Source organism: Ruditapes philippinarum, unplaced genomic scaffold (genome assembly GCF_026571515.1).
Source record: "Ruditapes philippinarum isolate M1 unplaced genomic scaffold, ASM2657151v2 ctg1764_1_1_1_1, whole genome shotgun sequence".
Lineage (NCBI taxonomy): Eukaryota > Metazoa > Mollusca > Bivalvia > Venerida > Veneridae > Ruditapes > Ruditapes philippinarum.
In genome coordinates this window covers 60,359-73,229 of record NW_026857763.1, presented here as the reverse complement: position 1 = coordinate 73,229, position 12,871 = coordinate 60,359, and the positions used below count along the sequence as shown (strand labels likewise).

Below are 12,871 nucleotides of genomic sequence, written 5' to 3'. Positions count from 1 at the left end.
CCCATCTCAAATTTAACAACTTTGAATTCAGTTGTGAGAAACCAGTACTTTGTTAAGTCGCGGATTGCAAAAATTAATGAGCGAATCCTTCATACAAAAAAACGACCAATATCTTATAACCGTTTTGATTGGATGGTAATTGGTATCGTGGTTAAATTTTAAATATCCGGATGATGTTTTTCAAATGTTTTAACCTGTTTAGGTTAATAAAAATGAACATAAAAGGGTACAAAACAGACAAATGCAAGCCTGTTCATGTAAAAATAAAACTTTGACGATATTTCATAATTGTTTTTTCAAACCATTGGCAACTTTATGAATATGTTTTGGCAACTCGTTATGGAAACTGTGGGGGATGTGTATAAATAAGAAACGATGCGCACAGTTTGGTATAGAAGGTTCAAGTTTGTGTTAGAATCTAACCTGATTTAAGACGTAAAAATGAAGCTTTCGGGAATGGTCATCGTCGTTCTTGCTGTTAATCTCTTTGAGTTTGGAGGTAAGGTGTTTTTTTTTTAATTCATTTATATAACATTTAAGGATAGATAAATAATTATGATCAAAAATCATATATCTATTGACTAACATATATCATTCATACGACAAAATTTTTTACATAAAGTTTTGATTATTAGAAATTCAATTTTTAGCTGTCATATAATATAATATTTATTTGGAATCATGAAATAAAACTATGAAGATTTCATCAATTTTTTTCAATGCTAATAAATTACCTATTTTTCTAAACGGTTTAGTCAGTAAGTCGTTAAACAAATTTATTTATTTATGGTTTTTTTTTTTCAAAAAAATAGAAAGAAAGAAAGAAAGAAAGAAAGAAAGAAAGAAAGAAGAAAGAAAATGAGTGCCGCAGCAAAATTATAAAAAAGATGTTGCTACAATACATAAATACATATATATTTGGCAATGCCAGTCTGTTTGCCATCGCGATATGTAGATCTTATGACGTAATACGTTTTTTTTTTAATTTTAATGTTAACGCAAACGAAAACAACATATACATGTATACAAAAAAGATGAAATGAAAAAAATCATGGAAAAATATTGAGTTAAAAAAAATGGTTAAACTTGTATGAAGAAAATAAAGACAGATGCTATTGTGTAAACTATTTAAAATACAGATATAATAGAAACGGCACACCCTCCTTTAAAATATCCGCCAAAAACAATATCGCAAACTTGATTTAGTCTTTTCATGAACGGTAATGGTAGTGGCCATCGCTAAAGTCCACTAGCACCAATTTAAGTAGAATTTTATACTTTAACATGAAGTTTGAAATTTTTAAATTTAGAAGCCTTTCCAGATGTTTTGATAAACTTTTTGTCTTAAAAATTCACATTGCATTCTATTTGTTTTGCCAAAGCTTTAAGTTTCTCAATAAAATATCCGACAGTACAAACGCAACACCCCGAGAACTGCACGAGGTATGATCAAAAAGTTCTCGGCCCGATATACTTCTAGCCACTACACTGACATTTACACACTATACGTCGAAGCCGATAATTTATTGAAGAATACTGACCGATTGACACGCGTTTATACATATATTAAGTAACATAAAACACACTTTGATCATTTAGACCAAATGATCAGATCCGTCTTTAAGTACCTCTGTAAGAAAGGGATGTCCCCTTAGGAAGTACATGAAGACTTCATGGATACACTTGGGAAGGAGTTCCCTTCCAATAGCACTTCCTATACATCGGGCCGAGACCTTTTTGATCAATCCTCGTACATGATTAAAATTAGAACAAAAAAAATAGCTATAAATAGAATTTTCAATGTTTAACTTGATGATAAAGAATTGTCAATGTTTAACTTTATTTTAAGTTTTTCAAGGATATTTACAATATCAAGGATAAAACTTAGGTATAAGTAATAAGAAATATTCAATTAAAAATCTGCGCTACCCAGCATGCTGAGCACGTGCTTGTATATCAATAGATAGTAAGATAAATGTTATTCAAGTTTTTTTCTATTTATACAGGATTTATTTTCATCAAATGTTATGAAAAACATATTTATCATACACCCGTGCTGATTTTGCGACTCCGTAAAAATGGTATTGCACGGCCGTGTATATGTTTTGACGTGGCGTCATTAGCGTTATACAAACATAGTGTAAAGACGCGCAAAAGTTAGCGTTAAACTATAGGCGCGTCAATGAAAAATTACTCTTATTTCACATTAAACGGTCTTTATTTTGGATATGTGATAAAAAGAATATTAGATTCGTGTAAGTTCAATACTGAATTTATTGCACTCAGAGCCAGAGGCTCGCATAATATAATTTTATTCAACGAGTGCAATAAATTCAGTAATGAACTTACACTCATTCAATATCCTCTATATATTTTATAAGTGACGGTAAAAGAAATTCTCTTTTTTGACGTCACAGTTTGAAAGACTTTCCCTTTTTGTATATTGGCTAAATTAAGCAGAAAATAGTCCTGCGAAAATAAGGAAAATGTGTTTCACTGCAGTGTAAACACGGAAAATAAAAATATGAATTTTATTGCATCAATACTTCTCAACATTTTATTTATAAGTACATTCAATAAATTGCTTTACTACAGCTATCTTATACCTAACTAGTATTATCAATTTTTACCTGTTTTAGTTTTTAGTCATTTGTTGATATATTCATTTATTAATTAATAAATCAATTTATTTATTTATTTATTTATTCATTTTCGAAGCCGATAAATCGCATTCACGTATTAACTAAGAAATCTTACCCTTTGCTGATAATCTTTCAAAATGCAGTGCTTGAAGCGTAAGAACTTCCGGAAAAAACATTTGTCGTGCGGATGTTTCTGACCATTTTAATCACCGTTTCATATATAATTGTTAAGTTCTGATTAAGTCGGTGATAGGAAAGGCCTTGGACGGTTGCTTGTATTAATAATAATATTATACGAACATGCTCCATCAAACCTAGCTAACAGCTGTATCAAGTAAGGTGCGTTTTGGCGTTCTTTAAAGCATCATGCCTGCAGATTAATGCTAATTTAATGAAAAATAAAGAAAATGTATTTAAAAATAAAATGTGAAAAGAACAAAGAAAGTAATTTACTCAATGCAAACGGCACTTACAATCCACGTAAAATTCCAAAACGAGGACAAAATATTTTAATATCGCCCTCACTGCGTAAGTTATGCAGCAGAAAAATCATGATAAAAACTGCAAAATCAATCATCATTAATCGCAAATAACATGTAAATGATTATTTGAATCTTGAGTCTTTGTTTATCTTTTTTTTTTAATTTTGGTACATTTTTCTTAAGATTTTCTTAAAATATTTCGACATATTTAGAGGTATGCATCATTTAGGTTTCCATGTTTGAATCCGATTATTTTCTAGCTAACAGAACGCAAGTGGTTTTACTAGGGTGTCCGTTCGTACCTGAAATAGTGCACGGAAGAGCAAATGACGTAGTCAAAATTCTGTCTTTAAAACACGATCATTGAACGGTTAAATTGATTTTTATTAACAATAATTACAGACGCAGAAATCACTGGATGGACAAAACCAAGTGTTATTAGCGGTGCTAGTGGAACTGCGACTGGAATTTCAAAAGCTGAAGATGTAGCAGTCGATAGTGAAATAGCAGAATTCACGGCAACCCCAACTGGAAGCGGCGTTAGCATCTCTGGTTACGAATTACTGACAACTAACACGCCTTTTGAGATGTCTGGTGCAAAATTAAATTTAAAATCTGAGCTAAATTTTGAAAGTGCATCTAGTTATGTTATTGAAGTAAAGTAGGTATCCAGTTTTGTAATTAATTAATTAATTAATTAATTAATTAACTTATTTATTTATTTATTTATTATTTATATTTATTTATTTATTTATTTAATATATATGGCGAGTATGATCGTGTCCTCACTATGGATTACACGTTTGTAACGTCGCTTTTAATTGGATAATCATGTATGACGCTAATATAAATAATGCAGTATTATAGCATTTGTTATAACTTCTCCCAATCCCTCCAGAGGCGTGCACGTCGCGGAGAAGGTCAAGGTCAAGTCATCTTAAGTACCAGAGGTGATTGGTTGACCTGTCGTGACTAACTCTGGAGGGTTGGCGCTTATGAGAGCCGTTTTTGTTATCGTCAGTATGGAACATGATGCCTGGCCAGTATTGTCGTCTCCTCTACCACCAACGTACGAAGAATGGGAATATCAGGAAGACTCAGCTTGACAAAGACGTCCCCGATGCGACTACCTTAGTGGACCGGCACGGATGCTGAATTCTCGGACATATGGTTATTCCGGCGCCGAGTATAAATAAACTTATAACTGACTGACTGATTTGTTATAAAGATTTTTGACAGGTTATTATGTCTTATATGAACGGTTGTTTGCATATATAATTCGAGCCGATAGCAATCTTTATAACGACATTATAATAGAGCAAATCTCCTTTCAATGGAGAAAAATGGATTTTTTTGTGATAAATTGAAAGCAGCCGTGCATATAAATCTATATTAACGTCACGATTATCCAATGTAAAGCGGCGTTACAAACGTGGGGTATCAAAAAGTTTAATTTGTACGACTGCTGTCAATTTATGAAAACATCTCTGTTTTTTCTCTAAAAAAAGAAAACTTGTATCCGTAGTGGTTCATGTTATTTTTTCCCCAACAACCCTTTAAATAGTTCCATATAACTTAAAAATTTGAATTTATTGAGTTATATAGTTTATTCTTTTGATTTACTGAATTTTTAACAATTTTACTTATCTTATAAAACAATTCAACTATGTTTTGTGTTAAGAGTTTTTGAGAGAAAAAAAAATTTAATAGTGTTTTTTTCTTCTATATATGAGATACATTACTGGAAACAAAATCGAAAATATCGCTGGTAAAATATCAATCAGGATTATACAATTTCAGATCTGGCACAGAATTAGGTTATGTATTTCTATGTAATATGGCACACATGTTTGGTCCTTTTCTACGTTTTATTTCGAATAATGCTTTTTTAACATGTCGTCGTAAATACATAAATTGATTGTGTTTAAAGCATCGAACTGGATTTTTTTACTCTCAAATGTGTTCTTTTAGTTGGCCCACTTCGAATACTGCATTTTCATGCAATCCAAAATAGCTACAAAAACATTTTATTTCAGAGCAACTGACACTGCGTCAGAAGTCGGTACTGCCACAGTGACCATTACGATAACGGATGTTAACGAAGCAGCGCCAGCATTTGGTAAAACTTCCTACACTGTTTGCGTAGCAGATGGTTCGGCTGCAGGTGAGTTAACCCTTTGTATGCTGGGAAAAATACTGTCTGCTTAATTCCTAATTTTAACCAATTAAAAGTGTGATGGATTTACCTGTTATTTCCAATAATAAAGTTTCTAAAAATAACTGATCGTTTATTACAAATTGTTTATTTTCGCTCGGAACACTTTCAAGTGTTTCGAAATTACATCAAATTGTATATGAAAGGAATTGAGGTTTTTGGCAAGCGGTCTTGTGCAAAACAGTTAACAAAGGCTATTGAAATCAATTAGTCAAAGGTTAATCTCTTTAAATGCTCTTTTCCATGGTTCGTCTTCCAGATTTGAAGTAAGAGTATTGGTAACCAACAACAAACTTAACTCTTTGTCTGAATGAGTGTTTAAAATTTACTTTCAAGCTTTCGTGTTATAAACTGTTCATTATCATTTCTTTTAGATATCATGATGAAATTTATTTTATACCGATGTGCAGACTAACCTGGTTTCGTACTTGTGGTACAGACTGATCATTTCTGGTTTCGTAGGGTTAAGATTGTGCCAGTTTCGTTGACCTGCCATGTTTGTCGTTCTCCTGCGTTTTGTCCGGTGTCGTGCTGTGTGCAGTTCCGGTTATCCCTTGTAACTGGATTAGTTTTACGTCGCTCTCTATATCCAGCCTCCGCCCCCCAATTAGTTTCCTAATTGCATTGAGAAATGAGACAGGGCAATATTTTCTACGATTGCCTTGTTCTTATAAAAGGATCTTTCCTTCAACATTTTACAAGTATCGGGACCGACGACCCAAAAACATGATATGATTACAGTTACAGTTTAAATAAATCTACAGTAGTACTTCTGTATTTGAGAGATATTTGCCTACTACTTAATGTAGATATGTTTTGAAATGTTTCAGGTACGTCGGTCACAACATTTTCTGCAACTGATGAAGACACAGCGAATACCATATCCTACTCAATTAACTGTAAATACCTTACTTTACTTTAAAACAGTTTTTAAAGCTAAAACAAACTTAATCCCAAAACAAACGCAAAGCCCCTGGCTTATTGCCAGTTTTTATTATGTTACCAGTGTTATGTTTTGTTTAAAAACTTCTAATCAAACTTATTCAAAATGTATCATTACTAGAATTTGCATAATTTATCCAATTGAAGTTTCATTTTTGCACTGATTAAAATTGAATTGAGTACGAGGTCGTATAATATTTTCACTTTTAAGATCATTGCTTTATATAATGTTAAAGATTTTGTTTCAACTCTCTTAAAAGTTAAACATATATAATATGGTGACATTCCTTCATTACTAGTGAAGAATGTCAATAGTTCCCCCGTGTGCATTATTTTACACAAGAGATAATGCCTTAGGAGAAGAACAAATTGTATGTAAGCAAAAACAGATCTAAAAAGATGTAGAAATTATTCTTATTTTAAAATATTACTAACATCAATTACATAATATCTTTTTTATATATAACATGTATGGTATGTATATTCTGCTATATTATATTCTAGCTGGAGACACAAACAGCGACTTCAAGGTCTCGACAGCAGATCTTGAGGTCAATACTGGGAAAACCCTTGATATGGCTACAACAGCGACGTTTACACTTGTCATACATGCCACTGATGATGGCAGTCCGGCACAGTCCGGATCAGCTACTTACACTGTCAACGTTCAGACGTCATGCAACGGGGCGGCAGCTTTGACCGTGACATTTATGACACTTTTACTGGCACTCATAGTCTCTTTAAACTAATTCTCTAAAGCTTAATCTAAATCTTCAAGCATGCATGTTACATATCTTGAATTCATTTATGAATAATATTTACATATCCTTAAAGAAAATAGTTTTACAAAATTTGACAAAAACTTTAATAGCAGCTTGCACGTTCATTAGAGGTTCTTTATTTCTCTCTATTTTACTACGTCAATCTATAAAAATGGATTATCGAATTCAAATCTATGATTGGCTATACATGTTTACCTAACAAGGTCAAGAAATGTACAATGTATTTCTCACACATTTTTTGCTCTCATAATACAGTTTTTTTTAAACTACTTGATATATATATAGACTAGAAAATTAGTACTACAGTACTTAAGGTGAGATGATTCCCTCAGGATGTTGAAGTAGATGACTATAACAGGTATGAGGAAACTGTAAAGAGTTTGTGAGCATTTCGTGGCAGCATCCAATACTAACGAGCTATGACAGCTTCCCCAATGGTTAGAAACTTTACAACAGTTACTGACAAAATAATCATAACTATAATACGCTGTTTTATTAACAACATTGAATAAATATGTATTTTTTCTCAGAACACTACATACGTTCCTGAAATATGACGTTAAATACCACCTGGTTTGTCCGCTCTGACAAAAAGAAACATTTGAGAGAAGAAAGGAACCATTAAAATTGATTAAAACTATGATAGAGAGGTCATTAATTAAAGTATTTCATTTGAACGATAAGCCCAAGTGTAGTGTGACTGTTTTTGATTGCATCCAGAGAGTCTACTCCCTTTCGTTCTTTGTGTGCGTTGTGTGTTGTTGTTTTCTTTTTCTTTTATTGTTTTCACAGTGAAATGATATCAGTGATGAGGTACAGCCCGTATCGATGTTTGATTCATTTTGCTCCTTTTTTTTTAAAAAAAAGAAGAATATATAATGTATTGTTTCTTTTTCTGGCAAATTTGTTGAATAGTTCTTTAGAAACATAAAACCTCCATAAATCTGGATTAAGTGTGATTTAAACATTTATCACAACAAAATTACATGAAAATTGCAGACTCGCTCTGATTGAGTCTGTACTCGAAACAGAATGAAAAAGTGCAACATCCCCCACGTCCCTTAACACCAGTTTGAACGGTGCTCAATTTCCAACACTTAATTTTAAGCCCTGGACTCAATGATCCCGAAGGACCAGACATTTATAAGAACACTGAAGTACGGGGCAACATTTTACCATACTTACGCGATTATTATGTCACGAAGGTATTATCAATTTTTTATGACCTTATTTATTAATAAAAAAAATTGTTGTTGATAATTTCTATATTTCATTTCAAATAATTTTATGTGTCATTTAGGCGTTATTCGAACTACATGAAGAAATCGTTCGTAAACTTTTGGTATTTTGTATTTTATGGTGAGAAATAAAATAAACAATACAGCATCGGTGTTAAATTGTTCTTTTATTTAGTTAAAACAGTGTGTCTCCAGATTCATGAAAATTTGAAAATGTTTTAAAAGGAAAATATTGTAAAGTGAACAAAATGTAGTTCACACATTGCAAATAGTGCTTACAATCGATTCCTTCCTCCTCCCCAAATAAAGGAGGTCAGTCTATGCAAAAAAAAAATTATTGTGTTAGTAATGCAGTAGAAATATAGTTATACATACCGCAAAATCGGCCATTAGTCGTACATTACTTGAAAATTATCACTCGAATCTTGCATTTTTTTTCTTAGAATCTAAGTAAATTTTCTCTCAAGTTTGACTTTCTTGAAGCATTTTGGCTCATCTGAAGGCATGCAGCTTTAAAGTAATTTAAAAAGAACGACAGCAAACATGTTGCAAAGGTTTTTTGTACTTTTCGGTTAAAAGAATATTTTAAAATATTCATAATCACTTTGGTTAAAGGCAAATTATGCTTCAGAACGAAGAAATGTTCCCATCTTTAGAAAGGGCAAATGTGGATACAAACATGTTTAAATAATAGGTTTATAGCAACTTAATGCTTATTACCACTAGAAAGTAGCGTTGATTGAGAAACTATTAATCATGAAAGTAACAAAATATAAACAAAGTACCATTTTGACTCCTATACAAAATAATAAATCACTTTAATAGCTGAAATGATTACCAACAATTAACATTGAAGCAAAAGATGGCCAAGGTAATGGTCAATCTGTATTGTTTTGGAAACTAGAACAGGACACTGAAAAAACAAAACAAAAAGAAACAACAAAACATTCCGGAGCAACATAGATCTTTAAGCCTTTAATAACCAACTTATAATCGACTTCTATTTCATTTATATTTGTTCTTGGTAAGATATGTTTATAAATAAGAGTGAGGAGCAGAAGTTTATTTGGATACAATTAAGTAATTAATTTTGACAACGCACAAGCGTACAAAGAGAGCTAAAACGTATCGTTAATTTAAAGAAACGTATTTGAAGATTTTCTTCCCTTCTATTTATACGTGTATAATTCGTGGATAAAATTTCAGTAAGTATATATAGTCAATCGCGAAATAATTGTATTCAAATTCTTTAAAGAAAAGGGTGGACATCTATTGAAACAATTTTGGTCAAAAACAATCTGTACATTCTTCTATTAAAAGCGAAGCAATACAAACAAAAGTATGTGTTTTGATATCTTCATAAATAAGCTATTTTTGTTCAAAAGGTTAAAGCGGCCTTCATTTTTTGTAAAGATTAAATACGTGCATGTTATTTTTTAGATAAATCGTTTTAATATAATTGTCAAATCAAAAGAATAAAGGTGGAAAACGAAATTTGTTGACGTTTAAATACAAAAGCGACAAGGAACACCTCGATATCTTTATATCTATCGGTCCGCCCTCTGTAAATGTAACGATTCATTTCTTCTAAGAAAACTATAGGCAGCTTTAAGAAATGTTAACCTCAACCCAGATTGATTATGGCTGATCATGATCACGACCAGTAAGTCGAGATCCTCGAAGGCTATATTTCACACAAATACTGAACAGAATAAAGAACGAGAAATTATAGAATACCTTTAAACTTGAAATAAGGAAACTATTATTTTGTTTGAAGTGTATACAAAAACATTCAGATAAAAAGGAAAACATATAAAAGTTTAAAATCTTAGTTTAAAAGCTTAGTATGTTATGTTGTTCAATAAGATGTCGACAATAAACATAACCGATTGACAATGTAAACGTCTAAAATTAAATAGAGTTAAATTAAATAACATCCCCTGAAAACTGGTATATCAAATCAGCTCATAATTTATCCTTGGCATTTGTAAATGCGTTCTTAATGCTGCATCGATAAAACTAAAATTTTATATGCTTGAACTGTCTTAACACTTTATAAATAAAACTATATAAGTTTTGTTAGTTTGTTTCTTTGTAAACTTGAAAGGTTGAAACTTGAAACTTTGTAACATCAAAGAAATGTAAATGTCAAAAATATGTCACAAATAGGTAAAGTTTGTAATGACACGGTACTATAAAAATTAATGTCTAATAAATGAGGTGATAAAAAAGTATATCTTATATTATATAATCATAGAAAATTATTGAAATCTTTGTAATTCTAACTGAATATGTCTAACTTGAAAAAAAGAATAAATAAATTATGAATGGGAATCTGTGTTCCCTGATTACAGGTCAAGTAAAATTTTGTCTTCACTTAAAGGGACTCCACTGAGGATTTTTGACATGACGGAACTGGAAATAATTTTTTGAGATTATTGCTCCATTTGATGTAGATCGATACTAATAACTTATGTGCAAAATTTCAGATCATTTTCGCGCTCCGTTTGAAAAGCGTTTAAACGATTTTCATTCAAATCGGTCTGAGTATAGCACAAACATATGATTTCCAATGTATTTATTGTATATGTCTTGATTATATTTTATTTATATTTCTGTTTTAAGTGTTCCTGTTTATCTATATGAAAAAATAAAATTTAATTTTTTTAGGCCTATAAACCTCAGTGGAGTTCCTTTAAGAATCTGCCTTTTTAAAGTTACACTATTTAGTATTTATTCATATTGTGACCACCTAAAATAATATCTACTTTCTGAGAAGTCAAAACATGTTTATTTTATATTTACAAAGAGACTGTGTAGCAATTATCAATACAATGTTTTTTCTTTTTTCAACATTGAGCTTAGTATATCTAAAGCTTTTAGCTTTTCTAATGCAATAGTATTATATGCATCTTAAGTCTAACTATTTCTTACCTATCCCTGTGCATATAGCATACATTTATACACCGAAAAAAAGTAATCTTTGTTTAAAGGCCAATTATGCCTAAAAAATGTTATTAGTTTTGTTCTTATAAGCTTTTTAATTCTGGTGTCTGATAGATTTTCCAAAAACGTTACTCATAGGCAAATTATCTGATTCATCAGTATCTGTTGCCTTTTGGCAATAAGTACGGTTATAGTGATTTAGTATTTTGTATGGAAGTCAAAATCATTTCACATTCACAGTTGCTATCTACAGGCGATAACTATCTAAGATGCTCCAAAATCAGTATTAAAACGTTTATTACACATATTTGCCTTTTCTACAAACGAAAAAAACATTCGTTTCTGAGGAAAAACGACCATTTTATAAAGACAGAAAAATAAAACTGGTTCATATCCATCACATATCGATCGCTAGTTGGATGAAACTTTCACAGGTATTGAAAACATCTCAGTAGAATTATTATATTATATAAACGATCAATCATTGATGACTCTAATCCGAAGATTATTTTCTGTTGTGGACACGGAGCTTGGTTACCAATACACACACTGTGTCTCGTTGATTGAGCATCATTACTGCATCCTTTAACTGTTAAAAATAAATTAATAATTTATTGCTCTAATCGAATAAAATTGTTGAACTGAGGTATTTTCAATTAAGAAAAGCGCATACAGAATAAAATCATTGCAACACATGACTTGTGTTTGCAATATTCATGATGGAGTAATACGCTTTAGTTTCAAAGACATGAACGAAGCAGGCAGGTGTTTCTTTAGGTCTTGTGTGAAAAGATGCTATGATATAATTTTTTGATTCTTTCACGAGAGGAAACACATCCATCTGGCTTACATACTCACTCGTGACTGAAGAAAATTAATGCACGAAGGGGCATCTGAGGTCCTCCTTGAAAATCGCCATATGACCATAACTGGTGCGACATAAAACCAAACTCACAATATATTATATTTGACAGGCTATATGAGCCAGTATTAACACTCAAAGTTTATACATTGCACATGAATGATATAAAATGTAATTCCATAAAGGCACAAATAATTTAATGCACACATGTGCAAACATTTCAGAATACAAATTTTGATTAGGATTTACCTAGACAGAAATGAAAGCGACGACAATGTGAACAGTTTTAAATCAGCAGTTTAGATTATGCAAAATACAGCGTCACCAACATCTCCTTACCCAAGCTTTCAATCCCAAACAAGTCATTGAAACATCGGACTGTGTCTTTCAGACTGGCAAACAATAATATCAGAGGGAAAAATGTATACCAGGCCATTGTGACTTAAGAATGTGATTGTGTTTAAAAGAAATTTAAGCAAGACGCGAACGAAGCAAAAAGTTCGGTTTTTACATAGGCATTAGAAGATTTGAAGAAGTATTAAAATACCGTTATCCGTGGAAGTTAAACAAATTGTTGATTTTTGTAAGAAAAAAATGTTTGGAGTAATTTTTAACAAAATAACTTGAAATAATAGAGACAATGTTTAATGGGCAATATTGTTTTGCCAGTTAACCTGTCGGCTGTGTTTGTTTTCGAAAACGTAAAAATTACTTTCTCAGTATTAGTTTTCCCAGGGTCAAAATTAGAAACCACATCGCTTT

General features: G+C 31.4%; 1 protein-coding gene across 1 annotated transcript; it reads left to right on the top strand.

Annotated features, from left to right (window-relative positions):
• Positions 1-241: 241 nt before the first annotated feature.
• On the top strand, positions 242-8,447 carry LOC132750855 (protocadherin alpha-3-like). Its single transcript, XM_060740912.1, has 5 exons — positions 242-499; positions 3,527-3,785; positions 5,161-5,288; positions 6,170-6,238; positions 6,786-8,447. Exons 1-5 carry the CDS (start codon positions 442-444, stop codon positions 7,028-7,030), a joined length of 759 nt encoding a protein of 252 aa, XP_060596895.1. The 5' UTR covers positions 242-441; the 3' UTR covers positions 7,031-8,447.
• Positions 8,448-12,871: the final 4,424 nt, after the last annotated feature.

Excerpts from the sequence above, each read along its gene's own strand:
- LOC132750855 (XM_060740912.1), top strand. The coding sequence starts at position 442 with ATGAAGCTTTCGGGAATGGTCATCGTCGTTCTTGCTGTTAATCTCTTT. Across the intron at positions 500-3,526 it reads TAATCTCTTTGAGTTTGGAG|ACGCAGAAATCACTGGATGG; the intron begins GTAAGGTGTTTT and ends CAATAATTACAG. Across the intron at positions 3,786-5,160 it reads AGTTATGTTATTGAAGTAAA|AGCAACTGACACTGCGTCAG; the intron begins GTAGGTATCCAG and ends ATTTTATTTCAG.